This window comes from Leucopleurus acutus (genome assembly GCF_964270905.1).
Source record: "Leucopleurus acutus genome assembly, chromosome: 19".
NCBI classification, from domain to species: Eukaryota; Metazoa; Chordata; class Mammalia; order Artiodactyla; family Delphinidae; genus Leucopleurus; species Leucopleurus acutus.
Window position 1 is genome coordinate 42168207 of NC_139161.1, and position 23359 is coordinate 42191565.

Below are 23359 nucleotides of genomic sequence, written 5' to 3' on the forward strand. Positions count from 1 at the left end.
CATAAATGACTTTTCTGTTCAGACGTCTATTTCGGAAGATAATGATACAAATAGGATGCCTGCCTTGGTTATCTCTGTCCAACAAATAAAAATGCCCGCATTTTGTGTGGGCATCAGACCACGCTAGAACCGACACGCCACACCACGGAACATGGGTCTGCAAGCATGTTTGGGTGCTGACAGCTCAGCCCAAGCGTCAGCCTTGACACTAAAAGCATCGATGAAAGGGTAATTCCTAAACTTATAAGATATTTGCAAGATGTGTATACTTTCAGAGTGTTTCACATACATCATCCCATTTGACCTTCCCGGGAACCAAATGGGGCAAGCAAGCAATCGACAAAGATTAATCAGGTCTATTATGTGCCAGGCCCTGTTGAGTGTGTATGGGGATACACCAGTAGACAAACTCAAAATCCCTTCCTTCATGGAGCTGACACTCTAGCAGAGTAGACTCTATTGCACTAAGACAAACAGGAGGAGTTAACAACCCTTGCACAATTATGGGATAAGTGCACTGACATATTCTGATAGTTAATGATAGCAACTACCCTTTATTATTCAACAGATATTTACCGAATGCTTGCTGTATGCCAAGCTTGGTACTAAATGCTTTATAAATGTTATTTTATTTAATCTTTATGCTAACCTTGCAAGGCAGATATTATTATCTCCATGTTTCAAGTGAGGAAATTAAGACCCAGAGAGTTTAAGTAACTTTCCCAACTTCCCCTACCTGGCTTGCATTGGAGCAATGTGGAGAGAGTGGTTAATCCTGTTTGCAGGAGTGCGGGGTGGGGTTGGGCGTGGGGGAGCTTCAGAGAGGGGAAAGGTGAGCAGGGCCTCAAAAGTGACAGGCTGGGCTTCCTTGGTGGCGCAGTGGTTGAGAGTCCGCCTGCCGATGCAGAGGACACGGGTTCGTGCCCCAGTCCGGGAAGATCCCACGTGCCACGGTGCGGCTGGGCCTGTGAGCCATGGCCACTGAGCCTGCGTGTCCGGAGCCTGTGCTCCGCAACGGGAGAGACCACAACAGTGAGAGGCCCGCGTACCGCAAAAAAAAAAAAAAAAAAAAAAAAAGTGACAGGTTCACCAAGAAGAAAAGGGAAGATGTCAATTTCAAAGTCATAAAGTTGCAAAAACGTGGTATGGATTTAAGATGGAAAAGCAAGAACCTTAGATGGCCGGGATAAAGGGTTTGTGGGGTAGGAAGTAGCAGGAGAGGATGGTGGAGTAAGTGGGGCCAGGGTGAGAAGGGCTTTAGAAGCTAGGCTCTTCCAGAACTTTCTGGAATGTTTTCAAGAACACAATCGGTAATATCTATACAGCATACTGGGGCAAATGGTTAAGACTGCAGTCCTGAGCAGCCCCTGGGGCTCCTGCTGCCCCAAGCCTGCTCTGTTACCCCCAAAGCTGTGAGAATCAATACCCACACTCCCTGAGACACATCATGTGACACGACACACAAGCTGTGAAGCTCTGACAGAAGCACTAGGGAGCCATTGGAGGATTTCAAGCAGACGAATGATGTCATCAGAATGGTAGGGTCATGAATGGATTGGAGAGGGAAGAAATCAAAGACAAGGGGCCCAGTTAAGGGCTATAGTAACAGGGTAGGCTGTAAGCTGTAGACCAGAAGGGCCTGAACCAAGTTAGCCATGAGAATGGAACACTGCCCAGGGGCTTGAGAATAATTTATAGGCAGAATTGACAGCCTTCAGTGATGAATGGAATGTAGCGGGGGAGGGGGGCCGGGAAGGGCTTAGTTGAGGATAATTCCAAGATTTCGACGTGAAAAAGGGACTTAGAATTCATGAATGAAATCTCTCTCTTCCCATGGCTAAACTTACAGTTCCAAATTTAAAAGGATATTGTGAATACTTCCCAAAGCAACACGGACATTTCACATTCCTCTGTATCAATCAGTGTGCATATGCAAAAGGGAAACACACACACATGTACACATACAGACACACACACAAAAGCCACCAAGGGAAGTTTGCCTTCAGAAAGCTAATAAATGAGCTCCATTAGTTGAGATATTCTGATTTCTGACACCCGTCTATAAGTCAGAATTCTGTCACCGATTGCATAAGATTTCCGAGTCCTACAGAACAAAGCCCTAAAATGTTTCTGATGGAGACATGTGCGGTAGAACTGTTTTCTCAAACAGAATCCCATTTCCCCTTTATTGTTTCTTTCTGCGAGGGAAGAAAAAATGAGGTAAAAAGTGGTCTGTCATTATTTTTAGTTTAAGAAACAGAAAAGAAACATTTAAATACCACGAAACTCCCTTTTATAGAACAACTAAACACCCACAACATAACCCACTGGCAGCAACGTAACTAACTGGAAATGTTAAGCCATGTACCGAATCACGGTTTGGCCATCAAACAAAATGACAACAGGGAAAGTTTGTTCAAGGTGATGGCTGAAACAATGGACCAATGAAAGAAATGGACCTTTGTCATTTAGACTCTCTCTTCCAAAGAAATAAGTGATTTTTCTGAACAGCCAGCGTTTCCAAGAGTTAAGGATTTATTTATTCCTTTGAATACCACAACTTTTGTTTTCAATGGAACCATTTGGCCAAAACTCCTGCTGAAAAATACCCCATCCTTTCATATATTCTTATGCAAATTATACAGAACAAAATGTAATCTTGGCAACTCAAGGCCGTCATTGTAAATTCCAGCTCTTCTTTGGGGCTAAAAGACTCAGGACGATTTGAAACGTGTGGCGTTTGCCCAACATTAAGTGGTGTCTTTTTTTAGTCCTTGTATCTGTTTTTATAGTTCTTTTGTCTTCTCCTTTGTGGTCAGGCTTTGGCTGTATGTTCTGCCCATCAGTGTCGTTGAATCTTAAGCCTGCTTGTTTCTTTTCATAATGTATGTCATTTCTATTCTACCGAGAGCCTGAAAAACAAAAGAAAGCATGTTATCAGGATTGTACATAAAGTAAAAGGAAGCAGGCTCCCTGAAAACCAGAGGCTCACTCATGCTTAAACTATGCGATGTTAACTTTGGTGCCTGGAAGGCTGTATCATATAACAGGGGTTGGAGGGAGGATTTAATATCAGCAGAACCTGAGTTTGACCTTAAATAATCCACTTGATTTCTCTCAGCCTCAGATTCCTCCTTGGCACAAAGAGAAAGAATACTATCTACTTCACTACGGTTCCTTGGGGATTAAATGAGATACTGCATGCAAAGTCCCTAGCATTATGCCTGCCACATTAATATCTTCAATTAAGGCCATTATTATTATTATTAGTTTAGGGACATGCGTTGTGACTTCTCAGACTTATCTTTTTGAACTGCCACTAAACCAGAAAGAAGGATACCATGGGTGCCAAGACCAAGGAGAATTCCAACCATAGTTAAAGATGGAAATGTGATGTAGCTGGAGAAAGTGCTAGGACCCTTCATGCTGTCGAGGTCCAGCCAGGGTCAAGTGCACCAAACCAAGTCAGCCAGCCATGAGTTTAATCACAAGTCAGAGTCAGGTGTCTGGGCAGAGTCTGGGAACAGATGACAGAGACCTAGCCAGCAGAAAGGATGCAAGGAAAGCAACACCTCAGAGCAATCCTCATCCAAATGCCCCTCCCTTACTGGGGACAGTTTGTCTCTGGGTCAGTTTTTATTATGGGTCACTATTTGGTCCCAACGCATCTATCATGTGAGTCACTGCTTGGGTTTTGTTCCAGGATTGAACAAAAAGGGATTGAGACTAAGGTGGGGACCCTGGTAATGCAGGGGGAGGGGGGCCCAGGAGCAGGTGGAATACACAAGAGTGGGCAGAGTTCAGGGTGATGGTTCCAGCCACATAAGGGCAGCATCTGTGGCTCGCTTCCGTTGGCGGGTTGGCAGTGCCAAGGTGGGAAGGATGGTGAGGTTGGCCAAGAGGTCCAGGTCCAGTGGTCCATAATCCAGTGATACCACTTCATAGAGACAGAAATTCTTCACCTTACGATGTGCCTTCTTTCCAAGCTTGGCTCTGGTAAGGTTGCTCGGGCTTTGTCTGAAATCGAACAAACTTCACCAATAAAAACGTGTTTGTTAGTAAACCCTGTCTGTCCTAATTCTCCTCTGATCATTGTTCAGGGACAAAGAGATGCTTTCCTGGAGTGCCAATCAGGCCGGGTGTGCCCTTTGTGCTCAGATCGTTTTACTTGGTGCTGTTTCATCTCTAACCCAACACGTTAGCATCCTTGTCCTGTTCTTTTCTTTAAAAATGTCATCGTTTCCAATGACATAGTGTCACCATCATTAGCTTAGCCATTCACCTAGTGCTGGGCATGTGAACTGTTTTTAATTTGTTTGTTTTTCTCTAGCATGAGAAACATCACCGCGAATACCTCTGAACTTTGTTTAGGGGTTATTTCCTTGGGGAAGCTTCTAGGGCGTGGGATTACCAGGTCAAAGGGTATGAAGTGTCTCATGCTCTTATTACACATCAGGCTTATGAGCTTGCCTTTATAACTCCAGGCACTTTCAGAAAGCTGTTTTGAATCTAATGTTGTGTGTTAGCGCTGTAGGCTGCTGAGAATTATTGAATGAGTAAACTTAAGCACTGTTGGGCTAGAGAAGTATGGATTAAAAGCAGAAAGCAAAGCTGAAGTCTGGAAGGAAGGAGGGAGGAAGGGAAGGAGGAAAGGAGACAGGAGGGTAGGCTGAAAGTCTCTGGTTTGTAAACATGAGCTCCAATTTTGCAGCCCTGTGATGGCTCTCAGTGCGTTTGATCATTTGGACGTTCTCTTAGCCCAGCCTGGCACTTGTACCCATGGATACTTCCCTAAACCTCTTTCTTACCACTGGACTTGTATAGTTTTAGCTCTGCCCATGATGGCATCACACTGAAGCTGGGAAGAGCAGAGCTCCAGACGCACAGCAGATACTGAGAACCTAGCTTCTGTTTTCACTCCCTTCATCTCCCCAAGGGCTTTTGCAAAATTCTGAATTATGCTGCCACCCACCTTATCTTTTCCCTTTCTAAACTCCCAATTTCCCGCCTTTCTAATAATTACCAACACGTTGGAGTCAGACCTGGGTTGGAATCCAGGCTCTGCTACTGTGTGATGTACTCTGTGTGACCCTAGGCAAGTAACCTCACCTCTCTGAGCCTCATTTTCTTCATCTGGAAAATGAGGCTTAACTCAGTGCCTGACATCCAGCTCAGTGAATGGTTGCCCTGGAGGATTATGGTTTGAACTGTGCTTAAACCAGCAACAGAGAGAATAAGATTGGAAAGATAAAGTTTCTATGTCCCCATCTGTAACATGGGATAATGTTACCGACCTGGGAGAGTTGTTATGAAGAACATTACATGGGGGAATTCCCTGGAAGTCCAGCGGTTAAGACTTGGTGGTTTCACTGCTGTGGGCCCAGTTTCTATCCCTGATCGGGGAACTAAGATCCCGCAAGCTGTGCAACGCCGCCAGAAAGGAAAAGAATGAACATTATATGGTGCACGTAATAGTATGTGGTAGGTACCTGGCTGGTACTGTGTTATCTTCCTCTCCTCTCCCTCCCCATCATCCCCTCCCCTCCCCTTTCCTTCCCTTATCCTGCCTTCCCTGTCCTGCCCTTCTCTCCCTGTCTTCTCTTTGGATAATCACACTGGTCCACACACTGCAAAAGAATGTATAAAATCCCTCCCACTCTGCCCCTCCTGTGGATGGACAGGCAAGATAAACTAGGAGGAGAGAAACCCGAGATAGTGGTTTGGCTCCGGTCATTTATAAGGGAAAGAAAGTAAACAAACTGCTAGTGGCTGAGACAGAGAAAAGCTGCGGCTGGAGGGAAAGCAGCCTGGATGGAGGCTTTTGACAAATCAACTTGGCCTGAAATCTCTGAGTCACTGCAGAGGGTCCGTCTGCAAGACAGATTCAGGGCTGGTTAGTTAGTGCTCTCCAGAGGGGAGGTGAGAGCCAGGGTAAGACTAAGTCATGGCTAAAAACAGTTAAGGGGACAGTCAAGGAATTGGGAATAAAATGTCTAATTGTACCTGGGGTTTTATACGTCATTAAATCCGATTTTAACTGCCTGCCTTTTCGTAATATGAGTGGGTGATAACTACTGGAGAAGGTTATTGTGCTTAACTGTTTTAATGAGAGTTTTGTTATGTGTATGGGAGAGGAAATTGGGTAGAAGAGTGTGCAAAGCTCCATTGCTCTGCTAACTTTATGGTCAAAGTTACAACCAAGACCCAGTTATTCAAGCCTAAACCCAGAATAGGGAAGGCCACGCTGGGGGAAGAGGCAGATTCATTATTGATGTGGCCTGGACTTAGAAAGTAAATGTCACAGGTCAACAAGACGCCACTGGGGACACGAAAAGCCACATCAGGAGGAGGACATGTATGTGGACACGTGGTTGTCGTGGATCAGGGCTCCTCAGCGTGGGCTTATGCTGGGGTTGCAACGGGTCGCAGATCCTGTCTCCAAGGTTGATCCCTGTAGGCAGAGTCATACAATTCTCCATGAGCTGGGGTGAGAAAATGAAAATGAATGGAGAAATTCAGTGGGAAACGTGTATGGCAATCGCCCTCAGACTAAGGAAGGGGAGCCCCCTCCTCTGGACCCTCTCAACACACTCTAGCATAGCATTTATCATACTTTATTAGAGCTATCTATTTTCTTACCCATGTCCCCCACTGGACTGCAAGCTAAGACAGGGACCACATCTGAGCAGACCCTGCATCTCCTGTGCCTAAGACAGTGCCTGACACACGCTAGGTGCTCAGTCAATATCCACTACATTCCTCATTTCAGCTAATTCAACCAACCTGATTAAGACCCTGTACTCTAGAGCCCAAACACCTGGGTTTGAATCCAGCCACCGACTGGACAAGTTACTTATCCAATCTCTGCGTCAGTTTCCTCCTGTGTAGAAGATCTATGATGGTGACACATACCTCATGAGGTTGCTGTGAGGATCAAATAAGCGAATGCATGTCCATCGAGCACAGTGCCTGACACATAATTAGTGCTCAATCAATGTTAGCTATCAGATATCAGCATTAGCATAGGCATCACCATCACAATCATCACTACCACCATCATCATCATCACCATCATCACCATCACCACCATCACCACCATCACCATTACCACCATCATCATCACCACCATCCTCACCATCACCACCATCACCATTATCATCATCACCATAATCACCATCACCATCACCATCATCATCATCACCATCATCACCATCACCACCATCACCATCACCATTACCACCATCATCATCACCACCATCCTCACCATCACCACCATCACCATTATCATCACCATCACCACCATCACCACCATCACCATTATCATCATCACCATCATCACCATCACCACCATCACCATCACCACCATCATCATCACCACCATCCTCACCATCACCATTATCATCATCACCATCATCACCGTTACCATCATCATCATCACCATCATAAGATCAACTTCCCAGTGACTGGGGCAAATCACTAAACTTTGTATATCAATTTCCTCTCCTAAGTTTAACCACATGCTCGTTAAGATCACTTTTGGCACTGACACCCTCTGGTTCTCTCCATGGTGTGTCTTACTCACTCTCTTTATTAGTCACAGAAACTTCTGAATCCCAAACTGGTTTTCTCTGCCAACCAATGCACATTTGGACCACTTTCCCAAACCAACAAGAGCTGTGTGCTGAGGGCACTCAATTGTGTGTGTGTGTGTGTGTTATAATTAGTTTAAAGAAAATTTGACCAGAAAATCAAATCCTATGCAAATGCATCATGTAATACTGTTCAGAGGCAAATGGAAACATCTTTGCACTATCTGATGTGTGAGATTATCCACGCAAGAGCCGTCATCCATCAGAACATCTAGGAAAGAGTTAACGGAAAATCTGACAATAAAACGGCGAGCTCTGTGTACCACCTTGTCGTAGGATCCTCTGTCCTTTTTGGATGGGAGAGCAGGACAATGTGAAATGAGAAGTTGAGTAAAATAACAGAAGTTGGAATGAGGTGCCAGAGGAAGGCAACCATAAAATAACTGCAAATACAGAGAAAAAAGGTGTGAATAACATAGAATACAATTACTCTAGTAAATGGTATTCACAGGAGGCAACCATTGGCGTGAGAAAAGGGAAGCATATGGAGACTATACACACATATGTATATTCATAAGTATCACTAATAGATTATACAGCAAATTGAGAGCATTAGTTGCCTCCAAGGAGGACAGATGGGTGACCGGGGGAGGCGAGGGGTAGAGAGATTTTTTTATTAGACTGTTTACTCTTTTGTCCTTTTTGACCATGTGAATACGTTGCTGATTTCAAAATGGGTGGTCGAAAAGTTATTCCATAGGGTGAGCAGAGAATGACCCTGAAGCTGGAATCTGGATTTCGGTTCTGTGTTTCTCGGCATCCATCTGTGTGATTTACGGCAAGCCACTCCCCTCTCTGGACCTCTGCTTTCTCCCCTGAGAGTGAAAGGGTTCGATCACATTACATCCTCCCATCTTTCAGGATTTGCCATTTACCGTGGAGCACAGTGCTTCAGCAGAGCACGAACCTACCAGCCCTCTGCTCTGGACCTGGTCCTTTCAGTCCCGATCTTTCTTCTGGTAGTTGTGGGCCCCTGTTTCCCTTCTTACCTCTGGGATTTAGTGCTGGTGAAGGATGAGCAGCTGAGAGCTTGAACTCCAGTAAAATGAGGATGACCAAAAATGCAAAAAAAAAAAAAAAAAAATCTGCAGAACCTAAGAAGGAGCCCAGAAGAAGAAAGAACCAAGAGGGGCCAAGTATAATAAAAGAAAGCCATGGAAGAAGTGGGAGAAGCAGTGGAATGCTGAAGCACGTGAAAAGGTAAGATGGAATGGCAACTCCAGCGCCAGCCCCACGGAGGGAGGCTGGGATGGACGGGAAAGGAGGTATGCAGTGACCAAAACCCTGGTGAAGTCCTCCTTGCCCTTTCCACCAGTGCAGGAGCTCCCATCATGACTACTGGACATTGGCTGAGGTCCTGTGACAATGCAGCCACCTCTATGCACCCAGAGGCCACCAGTAGCACAGGCTAAGAAGGTAGCAGAGGGGACTGCTAGGCTTCAGGCAGAGGTTGGGGAGAGGAGAAAGGGAGGAAAAGAAGAGAAGGAGAAAAGAGAAGAGGGGGAGAGAGGGAAGCAGAGTGACAGAGAGCCCAGGGCAGTACAGAGACAGAAGAAGAAAGACAGAGAAAGAAAGAGAAAAAGTGAGCTCTTTACATTCACAGACAGACCCACAAAAGCACACCTGCCCCCTAAGAGCAAGGAACTCTGAGACTAGAAGTAGTGTTGACTCATCACCATGAGTGCTAAAAGGAAGTGGGCCCGGCATTCTAAGCAAAGACACCAAGAGCCCATTGTGACTGCCCCCTCTGCCCCCTCCACACCCGCCACATACACTACATCCCAGGGGTGGAGGAGGGTGGCAGACAAGATCCCATGACCGTCAAAAGTAAGATCAGGGCCTGGATGGACCAGGTCCAGAGTAAAGGGCTTGGTGGGTTCATGCCAATGGGTATGGGACCATTTTAAAGATATCGACATCCGCGATCCCATCCCAAGTACAGGAGAAACAAGTGAAGGAACTGATGGTGTTTAATCTGGAGAAGAAAGACTTTCTTGAAGATTTTGCTAGAAGGCAGACTACTAGAGCCCCTTTCACCACTGACATACTTTGATTCTATAAAGTATTTAAAGGGTTCCCACGCGAAAGAAAGATCAAACTTATTTTGTGTGGCTCCCCGGGGATAAATTAGGAGACATTTGCAAAGAGACTGATTCCAGTTTGATGAAAGGAAGCTTTCAACACTGCCAGATGTTTGGGGATAGAATCAGTTGCCGGTGGACTGTCGCTGTTCGGGTGTGTAGCAGCGATTCCAAAGAGCAGGGTTAAGTTGTACCTCTGATACTTTCTAAATACCAAGCCCCTGAGCAGTAGGGATCGGGGGTAAGCAGGAATATCAGGGGACCCAGTGAAGCCCGATCAAGCCAACAAGTATTAGCTCCTACGACTGGATTATAAAAACAGAAGATCACACTGACCTAATTGGACCTTCCTGCCCAACAAACTCATTTAATGGGAGAAAGAGCTTATATTTGGCGGTGGTGGTCACCCACCAGAATGTGGGCTGGCTGGTGCCCAAACATCACACAGGAGGCCAGGATTCCAGGTGTGGAGCGACAGATGTTTTAGAGATAAACAGGAAAAGGGAAATTTTCTTAAAAGCTTATTATTGGGAAATCACAACGCTAAATTCACACTTCTTGGTGGATAGGTCACGTGGGGCAACTCAGGCACTGCCTCGTGAATTTGTTTTTCTGGCCAAGTGAGCCTGCGAGGATGGGAACGCTAATTCACGTGAGCTGTTGTGTCAGTGCAGCTCTGAGGGCAGAGGTGGTATGGGGTAGGGTTTGAGAGCACAGGGGATGGGGCCAGACTACCTGCATTGAAAGGCTGCTCTCCTGCTTAAGCTGTGTGGCTTAGGGTGAGTAACTCAACCTCTCTGTGGTAAGGCTTCCTCCTCTTCGAAGTAGAGAAAATAACAGTATTTGCCTAGTAGGATTACTTTGAGGATTAAACACTTAGAATGCTTATGACACTTGTTTTTAATGTAAGTCACTTAGAACAAGTCCTAGTGATTAGGAAGTCCTACATTTATTATATTATTATTATTGTTATTATTTATCATAATACTTTTCAAAGAAGCATGATGGAGAAGGAAAATCTTGGACTTTGGAATGAGTTATTGCTGAGTTCAATTCCTGCTCTCCATGCCCTTGGTTCAATAATTGTAAAAAGAGGGCAAAAATACCCCCCTGCAAGGTTGGAATAAGAAATTAAATATGTTTATGTGTCTGGTACAGTTGCCTGGCATACAGAAATAGTCAAGAGATCTTAGTTCCTTTCTCCTCTTCCCCATTTTGATGTGTTTCATCTAGGTGCCAGGGCACTGTGCTGAGAGATAGAGACAAAAATGTGAATGAGATGTGGTCCCTGTCCTCAAAGGGCTCACGTCCAGAAGAAGAGCCTAGACACACACAGTGACAAGGTGCTATACAAAGGCTATGATGGAGGTATCAATCCAGTTACCTAGGAGGCAATGCTTCAGTTGGGGTTTGAGGAAAGAGCAGAACTTCACAGAGCTGGTCAAAGTACTGGTCGAGAAAGGGGTGGGGGGGATTTCAGGCAGTGTAGGAAACGCACTGCACACATGTGCCAAAAAGAAAGCCATCGATCACTTGGGATCACTAGGCATCCCTGTGTCTGTCTCTGGATTTCTGTGCCAAGACCCCCGAAGCCCATGCAGGATACCCCTCCTCTCTCTGAAAAAGTGACCCATTTGGAGAATTAACAGTAAAAACCATGGCAGAGATGACACTCAGGAAACCAAAAGCAGCATGTGTACATTTCAAGGGGGAAAATGCCAGGAAAAGAAAAAGCCCACAACAGCTGAACAAATCAGAAACATAAGAGGTCTTAAAGGTTTCTACAAGACAGAGTTTCGTGCCACCCCAGGGTTATGATGCTGGAAGACGTCGCATGCTTACCCTGGCTGCTTCATCAGTAATTTCACTGAGCTCACAAGGTCGCCCCACCTTGGTCTGGATATGTGGCACCCCTCCCCTCCCCCCCACCAGCCTGGGACTGCTGGGACCAGGCTGAAGCACCAGTGAGTGAGCCTTTGTTAGAGACCCCATAAAACTGGCAGATTCAGAACCTTCCCCCCAAAGCTAGCAACAGATATCTTCAAGAAACTGAAACCAAAGCAGAATTTTAGCAAAGCCCAACTTCTATAGCTTCTTCCCCAGGTGAATGAGAAGAGCCTCCAGGAGTGTGTGTGTGGGGGGCTCAGATATCCCCATCTCCAGAGACCAGATGCAGGGGCTGCCATGCTGACATATACCCTCCAGGTCAGTGAGGAGGGAGAGCCCACCCAGCACTGCTCAGACACCTGATGCTCATTCAACAGACTTACCTGGACCACCTCTAGTAAATCATCACAAAATGGGTGAAATGTCTCTCCAGGCCCAAATTCAAATCTTCCAAACCCCGAATCTCCCAGCTTCACTGGGGTGCCCTCCCACCCTCAGGATCCCTTCACATTGTCTCTCCCCTCACCGCCACCATCACAATCTACTCTCTGGAAAATGTCTACGAAACTCCTTTATCCCGGGGAGTAATAATGCTGGAAGTGTTACCCATCCAGTGAGGCCTCAGTGAGTCAATTATCTGGGAAATACGGGAAGAGACCTACCCTACACCATGCCGGGCAGGCAAGGAGTAAGACTCCAGCCCTGGCCTCAAGGCGCCTGGCCCAGAGAGTGCAAACTGCAAGGCCCCGTGGTGCAGTCGAAAGAACCAGGGCTTCGGGGACCTGGGTGTAGAATTCTGATCCACCACTTAGGGGCAGTTTGATCTTGGGCAAGTACTTGGCCTCCCAAGTCTAGTGTGAAATGGAGTTAGCAGTACACTGCATGCTTCACCCATGCTCCCAAACACGCCAAGGCAGAATATTTTAGAAAGCTAAATGAAAGTGTCCAAAAGTGCCCAGGGCTTAGTGGAAGACCCTGAGCCTGTCCAGGAGGGAAGGGTGACATCAACCAGATGTAGGAACCCCGCCATGAGAATGGCAGAGATGGAGTCTCCTGTCCATGGAAGTCATCCTCCTTCCTGCCGCCCACCCAGGAAGGCTGCACTTGGTGGACTGCGCCAGGGATGAGCAGCGACCCAACCAGGGAAGTGGCTGGAGGACACCGGAAGTTCATAACAGGCAGGGGGCAGGGCTGCCCCACTGAGCCCAACCTGCCAGAGACCCAGTGACTGTTTCCAGCACCTCAACACACATACTCATTTACACAGCACACACACGCAAAACACACCAACCACACGCCACATCCAGAAACCCCGATATCCACCCACACGTCAACACGCCCGTTCACGCCTCCCACCGCCTACATGCACACTTACACACACGTAGAGCATACAAGCCAACACTCTGTCCTACACACACCACACACATTCAGAGAGCCACAGCTCTGCGCATAGGCTCACATTCACCAGATACACAGAAATGCCCGTTCACACGTACACACGCACATCCCACCCACACTCAGTGCATGACGCCCCACTCACACACTTGCAAAAATGCCCACACTAGACAGCGGCTCAGGTTGTCGACAGTCCAGCCCGCACAGCCCGAAGTGTCCTCACACTCATGCACACGCGGCCCACATAAACGCAGCGTTTCTACTCCACATCTCTCCCGCCAGCGCGGCACTTCTGTGCAGCTCACCGCCCCCACCCCCCCCCCCCCCCCCCGCCGCCGGCTCCGGCAAAACGCTTCCCGCTCGGTGTGCAGCGGCCACAGTGGCCAGGAAGTAAAATGCAGCCAGGAGGGGCCGCGCGCGTCAGCACCGCGTCTCCGGGAGCGCACGGCGCCCGCCGCCGCCGCCGCCGCCCCGCCCGCCCGGAGCCGCGGGGCCGGCGAGCTGAGGAGCAGGTGCTGGAAGCCTAGCCGCGCCGGCGTCGCGCGGCCACTGCCCAAGTTCGCCCGGGGCCCGAGGAGGGCCGGGCAGCCGCGAGAGGAGCGCCGCCGCCGCGAGGCTGGGAGTCTCGAGACGAGCCGGGCGCGCGGAGCAGCGAGCCCGGGTCACCCCCGAGAGGTGTAGCCGGGGCTCCTCGGTCCCCAGCTCCTGGAGCACCGGGGCAGCAAAAAGAAGAGGCAAGGGACGGCGAGACCGGGCTTTTCTGGAGACTCGAGGCACTTCGGAGAGCCGCGGGAGAAGCGACACTTTCCTCTGGCCAGCACCCTTGAAGGAGCCCAGCGGCCAGCAGCCTCTGGCAGGACCCTGAGACGCCCCCAGCCCCAGGCGAGGCGCGGGCTCTGGACTTGGGGGAGCCTTAGCAGGTCTCAGCCGAGCGCAGCCCGAGGAGCAGTGAGAAGGGTCCCGGAGGAAAGGGAAAGAGGGCAGCAGCCAGCTGGGCGACCGCTCACCCCTGTACACACCCACCCCACCCGCCAAGCCAGGAGCCGCCGCGCGCCTCTGGGGGCGCTCGTCCCCCGGCGCCTTCTCCCCCATGTCCCAGCACCGCGGGCCACCGGCCGGGCTGGTGGGGTCCTTGGGGGTGTCCGAATCAGGCACTGGTGGCCGAGTGGCTGCTCTCCGGGGACCAGCATAAAAGCTGGGGTTAGGCGGAGCCGCGGGGACTCAGCTCAGGGTCCCCCGAGATCCAAGACGAGGGGAGGCGGGCGCAGCGCCCAGGGACCGGAGAGGCGGCGCCCAGCGGGGCCCCTCCAGAGGTAGTGGCCGGCGTCGGGCGTCCGCCAGGAGGACTCGGGGCCAGGAGAGCCCGGGAGGCGCTCGGGGAGGCCCGTGCCAGGGGCGGCGGGCCGAGGCGGCCTCGGTCCCGGGCGGGCGCCCGCGGAGGCGGCGGTGGCGGCGCCGGGCGGGCATGCCGCGCCACCGGAGCTCCTTTCGGGCGCACGCTTCCCTGGCGCGGGCTGCGCGCAGCGGCTGCCGCTGCTGCTTCCACTGCTGCTGCGGACTCCCATGGCGGCTCCGCCCGGCCGGGGCCGCCGCCGCTGCCGCCAGCCGCGGGCTGAATGAATGAGCCGGAGTGGCGGAGCCGGGCGGCCCGGGGCCGCGCTCACCGGCCCGGGACGCTTCCGTATGGCCCGCGAGGAGCCGGCGCCGGCGGCGGTGGCGGCAGCCGGGCGGCCCCGGGGCGGCGAGCGCGAGCGCGAGCGGGCGCTGCAGGGGCCGGGGGTCGCCCGCAGGGGGCGGCCGTCGCTGAGCCGCGCTAAACTGCACGGGCTGCGGCACATGTGCGCGGGGCGTGCGGCGGCGGGGGGCTCCTTCCAGCGGCGGGCGCTGTGGGTGCTGGCCTTCTGCACGTCCCTCGGCTTGCTGCTGTCCTGGTCCTCGAACCGCCTGCTCTACTGGCTCAGCTTCCCGTCGCACACGCGGGTGCACCGCGAGTGGAGCCGCCAGCTGCCCTTCCCCGCGGTCACCGTGTGCAACAACAACCCGCTGCGCTTCCCGCGCCTTTCCAAGGGGGACCTCTACTACGCCGGCCACTGGCTCGGGCTGCTGCTGCCCAACCGCACGGCGCGCCCGCTGGTCAGCGAGCTGCTGAGGGGGGACGAGCCGCGCCGCCAGTGGTTCCGCAAACTGGCCGACTTCCGCCTCTTCCTGCCGCCGCGCCACTTCGAGGGCATCAGCGCCGCCTTCATGGACCGCCTGGGCCACCAGCTCGAAGACATGCTGCTCTCCTGCAAGTACCGCGGCGAGCTCTGCGGCCCGCACAACTTCTCCTCCGTGAGTTGCCCTCCGCGCGGACCCGCTCCCCCAATCTCCCGAGTCAGAAGGCCGCCGGCCGGCACTCCCCGCCCCCCGGGGCTGGACCCCAGGCCCCTGGCGGTGACACCAGCCCACGAGGCCGAGGCTGAACCCACTCTTAGGTACCCCGAGTCTTCTCCAGGTTGTGGGGACTTGGACACCACTGCAGGAGGAGTCGCTGGGCTCGCCTGTCCCGGCCTCTCTCCTTGCACTGTCGGCTCCCGAGCCCCTCCGCTTTGCTTGTTATGGTCCCCTCCGGGAATACCAGGCCCCCTTCCCCCCCATCTCACCCCCCCAGGTCCACAGGGCTCCAGGTAGCTACCCTGTGTCTGGGATGAAGGGATGGGAAGAGAGAGAAGCATGTCTTAAGTGTGGGCTTGTTGTCTTTGGGAAAACCAATAGGAAGCTCTTCAAAAAATGGGCCACTGCGAATCGGGTAGAGGCCCTAAGCAAGCTTGGGACCCTAAGCAGCTTATGACTTGAGAGTTCCAAGACACTTCCAGTCTAGGGGAACTTTGGAGGAAACTCCCAGAATACCAACCATCGCTGAAGCAGTAGCTGGTTTGGTGGGAGAGGCAGCAGCCCCTTGTGCTACTTTTTGAAAGCGCTTGTGTCTTAAGCTACCCGGGAATTGAGCTGTGGCGGGCACCGTTGGGGCCCTTGACCCCCCAAGGTGTGAGTATGGGTCTTCCGGGCTCGGGGAACCAACGCCCTGCAGTGGGGAAAGCAGCATGGCAGAGATATGATGTGAACCTCCGGGGCCAAGAGAAGTTGTGCTCGGGGTTTGTGAACCATTTTCTGTGTTGGTTCCCCCATGCTGGGGTCTGGATAACGCAGCTGTCGGACAGAAGGTTTCCGCCTTGTGTGGTCTGCCTAGGAGGAGATCTGGTGCCAAGCCTCGGCGTGGCTCGAGCCTGTCCAGCCATTCGTGTGTAAATGCCCCTTGGGGGGAGGGTTGGGCTTTTCCACCAGTGCAGGGAATGTTGGTGTGTTTATTTGTAATGCTCTGATGGCAATTCTACCAGCGTTAGGCAGCACTCCTGACGATCTCATCTACGACGATGCTTTTTCTGGGATGGTAGATAGATGCTCTGGTTCCAGCAGGTGTTGGCACAGATGCCCATCAGGCCAGGCCTCTGATTGGCTGATTGGGCTAGTCCTCATCTAGGATGGTGACCCTGGCTTCAGTCTTGCCCTCCTTGCTTTGCTTTAAGCCTGTATGTACAGCAGCTGTGAATTATCCACTCCCCAAATATCCCTTGTTTCCTGAGCTTTTCAGCCGGCTTTTAAAGAATACCTACCTTGTGGTTTCCCCACCTTAGCAAGCAGGAGGTGCTGTTAACATACGCTTCTAAGCGACTTCGCCCAGACTTCAAACACAATTCTGAGTTCCAGCCACAAAGGTGAAGGAATGAAGTTTGCAATCCCTTATTGTTTATTGTTCTTTGGCTGACCACTAACTAGCAGCCCCTAGAGTTGGACTGAAGTTCAGTGTTACGTTCAAGTACCAGCAGCTCCAACTCCAAAAGTTGAACAACACTTGGAAAATTCCGCACATCTAACGATGGCTTTACAAAGTGCGGATCGTGGGCCAACAGCCAGGATTCACTTTTGACACTCGCCACAGCCCTGCTTTGGCAGAATTCTATTCCCATTTTAAAGATGAGGGATATGAGGCACTAAAATGCTGTCCAAAGCGCAGAGCCGGCAAGCTCAAAGTCCAGCTTTGCGTACCACCAAACGTATCACACACAAGCCACGTGGAACCTTCCTCTCTGATCCTGGACCTCTCTTCTATCAGAGGACCCCTGCGTAGGCCTGAAGCCCTCAGCCACCTCCAAATCCTATCCCTTCTGGGAGCATGGCTGGGAGAGTGGAAAGTGGGGCTGCCCCAGGGCGTCATAGCCTTGGCCACATGTTACGGGGCCTACAGAGCACACAGCACCTGCAGGAGTCACCTGACCTCAGCCTCCCTGGAAGGAATGGCTGTGAGTTGACGAAAGCAGGGTTCTTCTCACTGGGGCACAGCTTTCCTGACCGCCCTGTACCCTGCCTTCCTGTGTCTGAAGAATTTGCAGGCCCACACCCACCGAAGCAAAAGTATTACCTCCATTCCCCAAAGGTATGTGTTCCTGGACTCAAGTGACCCCTAGTGGCTTCATATCATGGCCCTGTCCTGGGAGTTTCCAGCTCCTTCACATTTCACGCTGTAGTTTTTTCCCAGGGGCCTCAGAATTAAAGGCTGCACCCCCCTCTATCCATGGAAGCCAAAAGCTATTTCAGAGGAGCCCCTAATATAGAGTGGGCCCATCAGGAATACTTTCCTTTAACAATGCTACCCTGTCCCAATCCTTGGTCATCTTTGATGGAGTGACACTATAGTGTAGTGGTTAAGAGCATGAACGCTCAAGCTGAACTGATGGCTCAAGTCCTGAGCCACTTTCTGTGTGCCCTTGGACAAGTGACTTAATCTCTCTGTTCTTTAGTTTCCTACTCCATCTAGTAGAGATAACAATAGTATATACACCACATCCGCTGTGCCTGTATTTGTAGATAGGGGTATGTGTGTGTGTTTACATACATATAGAGAGGAGGGAGCTCTTCGGACTGTGCTGGGTCCCTAGATAAATGGCACCAGCCTCCTAACTGGTCTTTGGCCTCCAGCTCAGTGTTCCCCGCCCTCTGCATCCACCCTCGGCACTATAGGCAGAGCAGTCTTTCTAAAGGTCCCCTCAAAGCATAGCACCCCATTTCTTAAAACCCTTCAGTGACTCACCTGTCCTGGGGATGAGGTCCAAGTTCCTCAGGCCTTATACCTGAGCCCGCCCTCTGGCCACGCCCTCTCTGGCACCAGATATCAAGCTCTGGCAAACGGCTGACAGCAGCTGGACCCCCGCTCCTCAGGCCTCTCTCTGCCTTCCTCTGCTACCCTAAGTGCACCCCGCCCACCCCGCTGCTTTGTCTGCCTGGGGATAGCTCGTCATCCTCCATCATCCAGCCCTGGGGTTCCTGCTGCTTCGGAGCCTTTCCTGACTGCCCACCGCTTCCCCTCATCACCAGACAACTGAGGCCTCCCTCTTTTTGCCCCTACCTTCCGTTTAGGTGTCAATCCTCACACGTATGTGTGTCACCACACCTCCTGGTCTGTGTGTCTCCCCCTCTGGACTTGAGTGGGAATCAGATCTGATTTCCCTGCCATCTCCGACCCCCAACACAGAGCCCGATGTATAGTAAGTGCTAAGGAAAGATCTGGGGAATGAAGACCTTCCCCAGGTAACCCGAGGACTCCTTGTCGTCCTCCAAGACTCCTGGATTAATTTCTCCAGGGAACACCAGTGGAGTGCATTTCTAATGAGGAAATGCCCAGGCAGTTTGGGGGCATTTATTCCTTTGGGGGACAGAAAGGGAGAGTGCGGCGCAGGACGCCAAGCGCTCCCCAGACACCTGGAGTTTCCAAGCCCCGAGTGCCACAGGTGAGGAGTGGGCTTCCAGGGCGACCAGTGGGGAGATGTGCCCCAAGTCTCATTCCATCCGGTTGGTCTCACGGTCTAGAAATAAACCCGGCAGGGGAGAGAGAGCACAGTGTTGGGCAGGGGTGGGAGTCGGATTGTAGTCTGCAGGCCGTTCAGGATGTGTTTGTTTGCAGCTCCTGTGCAAGTGTTAATCACTCAGCCGTCAGACAAAGCAGCTCCGCTCCTGAATGCCCGCTTGGTTTCCCTGGCATGAGCCATGGACCTTGGGCTCTGCACACTGGCCACTCTGGGTTTTCCTGGGGGCGGAGGAGAGCAGCCTTCCCATTGGGCAGGATGCAGAACCGTGAGGCCAGTCTATCTGGGTATGGGGCTTCGGAAGAGGGACTGAGGGTCTGGGGACAGGCATGAACAGAGGCCAGTCAGGTCCAAAAATAAGGAGCAGTGACGCTCTCTGGGAGGGGGCACGAGTCAGGGGAAGCGTCAGGTGGACCTCAGTTTAAGGCTTTGGTTCTGCCTCTTTCTAGCCACGTGCCTCGGGCAGGTGCTTCGCTCTCTGAGCCCCTGAGAGCTGGGAAGAAGATGACATGTATGCAGTGACCGGCCCCTGCCTGGACAGCATAGGTGCTCAATATTCAAGAGCTATCGTTATAATTTGAATAAAGGGATCGACCGTCTTTGTATCTCGTGGCAGCAGTTATTAATTGTGATCAATATAATTATCATCCATTATCATGACCACTTACCTGAGTGGGGATAGGCTCATTTCCTGGTTCATTTCATTCCATCACCCAGTGTATACTGAGTGTCAACTATATGTCAAGCTCTAAACTAGCTGCTGGGGATGTAAAATTAAATAAGGCGTGGTATGTGTCCTCCATGATTTTGCAGTATTGTTGAGGAAAGAGATACATCAACAGAGGCTAGGAGGGCAGAGGTGCTGCGTGGGCTCAGAGGAGTACCCAGTTCAGACTGGGGACCTCTGAAGGCTTCTTGGAGGAGGTGACATCTGAGCTGAGTCTGGAGGGATCGATAGGAATTACAAGGTAGAGAAGGAGAGAAAGGGGACTTCCCGGGGGGAGGGCAGCATGTGCAAATGAGGAGGACAGAGACATGAAACGATGAGATTGGACACATCCTTTCAGTAGTTCAAGGCAGTGGGCAGGGGTGGGAGTCGGGGGCGCTGGGTGAGCTGAGTTGGGGGATAATAAGGCAAAGATGTGATGGACACCTGGAGGCCAAACTAAGTTTTTAAACTTTGTAGCAAAAGCTCTGACTTCTTTTACTACTGGCTGTCACACTACAGAGGGAGATCTCATCTATGTCCCACCCCCCCCACTGTCACACACACCCCCCCATTCCTAACTCCCAGGAGAATTCCACACTTCCCTGAACCCTGCCCTCATTGTCTGTCCCCATCAGCAGGGGGTCAACCCTGAGTGCAGATTTTGGACTAGTCGTATGTACTAAAAGCCAAGGAAACAGTATTTGATTTCCTCACACTTTGTCACAGGAAGCAGGCTGGCTGCTATTAGCCAGCCACAGAAAACAAGAAATCATTTCAGCAACATATTGTTTAAAATCAGCAAATTCCATTGAAGTGGTGCTAGGCCAGGCAGTGCAGTAGCTGTGAGGATGGATGGCTTTAGGGAGGCTAGAAAGATACCTTTGCCTTTAGAGAAAGAGGAATAAATGAGCGTCAAGTGATTAGAGTGGTTTCTGGCACCCCAGTAAGGACTCCACAAATGTGAGCTATTTCTGTTAATATTACTTGCAGTGAGCGTTTCGAGGGAAGGACGGAGGTAAATGGCACTGGTGGCTGTGGTGTGCCAGCCTTGGGCTGGGCACGTTTTATGCCATCTCAATTCTCGCAGTCCCCCTGAAAGGATTTGTCATCATCCCCATTTGGCAGATGGAGGACCTTGAGCTCAGGGCAGTTCTGTAGTCGGCTGCAGGTCACAGAGCCAGCAGGTAGCAAAGCTGGGATTTGAACCCAAGTCCTCACTACCAGAAAGGCACAGCTGCACAGCTGGATGAGGAAAGAGCAGCATTGGTGGGGCAGGGGCTTTGCTGGGAAGACCAGTACAGCCTCGGTTCCGCCCTGACCTGCTATGTGACTTTGGCCTCAGCATCTTCCTCTGTGAAATGAGGGCATGAGCCAAATGACCAATGGGACTTAGCTGAAAAGTTCTCCGTCCAAATGAGTGATCAGGGGAAAATAGGGCTTAACTACTGCAGATGGCCCAGGCCCTTCAGCCAACCATTTCTTTTCTTTGCGGAGCTGAAACAGTGATTAAGGGGGAAATGTACAAGTTATTGGAGTGCTAGAGACAGGGCGGTGATTAAATAGACATTTACACAAGGAACATGAAAAGACCTCCCCAAGTTATGTGACTTCCGGGAAATTAGTTTAGGGAATCAAATGTCAACTCTGCTCAGGTCTGCAGATATCCGAATGGACCCACGTCAGGCTGATTCTGATAGTGGCTCTTTGGGGGCCGCTGTGGCCCGTCATGAAGACATCAATCAGATGTCTGCCCAACTGAGAAGGGCTGGAGGAATAACCAGGCCATTCGGTTTGTGCATCCGTCGCTTTGGTTCTCCTAAATGCTTTGCTTGGATCAGCTACTCAGAAATTCAGTCAGCCAACGCACATTGAGCCCCTACTGTGTGCCAGACACTGGCCCACAGAGATGACCACAAATCTACTGTTTCCGGTAAATCAGCCAGCAAAGGTCAGTCGGTGTGCCTCAGCAGGGTCACCGGGTTTAAAAGGAGCTGCCCATCATGCAGGAAGTGGGGACAGATTCTAGCCCAGGATTTGTATAGGGCACCTGTTACGTAAACAGTCACAGCAATTTCACCAGAATTGAATGGCTGTTATGGAACCCATTTTACAGATGAGGAAACTGAGGCTCAGGGAGGTACAAAGTCACAGCTCGGGGGCAGCAGAGTCAAGATTAAACCGAAGATCGGTCCAGCTCCAAAGCCGATACTATTTTCGATGACATCATTCTGCCAACTCTGAGAGACACTGGTGAGAACAAACGTTTCCATAGAGGGTATCCAAAGCAGTCTTTCAAGCCTTCACTGGAAGTTTCTTTCGCTGAAAGTTGATGCAGCCCCTAGAAGTCATCCTGGGTTCCAAGACCTGCCACCCTGAGAAGGAAAGGCCATTCCTAGGAGTACAGGATCCATGATGGACCTGTGGAAATAGGTTTATGACGGGGAACTTAGGAGTTATGCAAACATATTAATGCAACCATAATCTGAACAAATTCCCATTTTCATTCACTCAAGGACATGGATAACTTTGAAGTCCTGACTAAGGAGACGTTGCCAAATTGAGATCCAACTCAGACCTGTGCTAACGAACAAGTAGATGAGTCGCGCATAATTGGAACATGAATTGTTGGTAAAACAAATAAAGGCCGTGAACATACTGGGGAAGTTTGTTCTCCTGAGCATGTCAAGTATCTCCCCTGACGCCACTGTTTATACTATTAATTTGCTTAGTAAATTGTTTCCTCTGGTTCCACACACATCTACTGAGCTCATACTCTCTGCCAGGTCCTTTTACAGTCATTATTTTATTCCAGCCCAACAGTGGACCAGCCAGGAAAGTACTCTTCTTTCCCTGATATAGACAAGGAAAGTGAGGTGGTTCAATAACTTGCCCAAGGTCACAGACATAGACCCTGATCTTAGGTTCCAAAGTCAACACTCTTTGCCCTACGTCACAGTGGTTCCTACAAAGAAATCCCAGTGTAGCTTTGGCCAAATGAACCTGCAATTCTAATTAGCAGAGTCTTAGTGATCATAGCTGGATAGGATTGCGTAATATACCTTACCATCTCATTTTTATCCTTGCAGCAACGGAGGGTGATTATTGCACTCTATTGCCTGCCTAACTTCAGAGAGGGGAGTGACTTGCCCAGGGTCACATGGCACAGGAACAGAAAACAGCCAGAGTTTGAATGCAGGTGTTCTATGGCTCCCATAGACCTCTTCTTCCCCCAACTCCTCTGTTCCTGGTCTGGGTGGACTTGAGGGGATTTCACCTGCCCTGAAAAATTTTCTTAGGAGAAAAGCAGTGGGCTTCTGAGTACCTTGCAGAAAAGAATCAGTGCTAAAACTAGCTGCTGGGAAGAGGCATCGGGTTCCTTCTTTATCTCTGCCCAGAGGCCTGCCCTCCTTCCCCGGGAGGTCTGTTCCAGCATATTCCAATTGGCCGTGGATGAATGGAGAAGCCTCTAGGCCTATGCTTCCTAAACTTTAGCATGCCAGATTCCTGGGCCCATAGCAAAGATCCTGATTCGGTAGGTCTGCAGTGGGGCCTGAGATTTACATTTCTAATAAGCTTGCAGATGATGCAGGTGCCGCTGGTCCCTGGACCACACTTTGAGGGGCAAGGCTGTGGGCTCCACGAATGCTGAGAAGGAGGGATCCGAAGGGGTCTCTTGGTCATATCTGACCCACTAGGTCTGTAAGAATGCACATGGCATGGGCATGCTGGAATGAAGGA

General features: G+C 50.8%; 1 protein-coding gene across 2 annotated transcripts in view; it reads left to right on the top strand.

The window, feature by feature from the left end:
- The window catches only part of ASIC2 (acid sensing ion channel subunit 2), a gene marked incomplete at both ends in the record, with an annotated part of 1014886 nt that overhangs the window by 763832 nt on the left and 227695 nt on the right, over positions 1-23359 (top strand). The window contains one exon of one of the 2 annotated variants that reach the window (XM_082860576.1): positions 14633-15343. The exons of the other annotated variant lie outside the window; for it this stretch is intronic. Within the exon in view, the coding sequence (XP_082716702.1) occupies positions 14633-15343 (711 nt within the window). Of the gene's footprint in view, positions 1-14632; positions 15344-23359 lie in introns of those variants that run through there. 2 annotated transcript variants of the gene reach the window in all.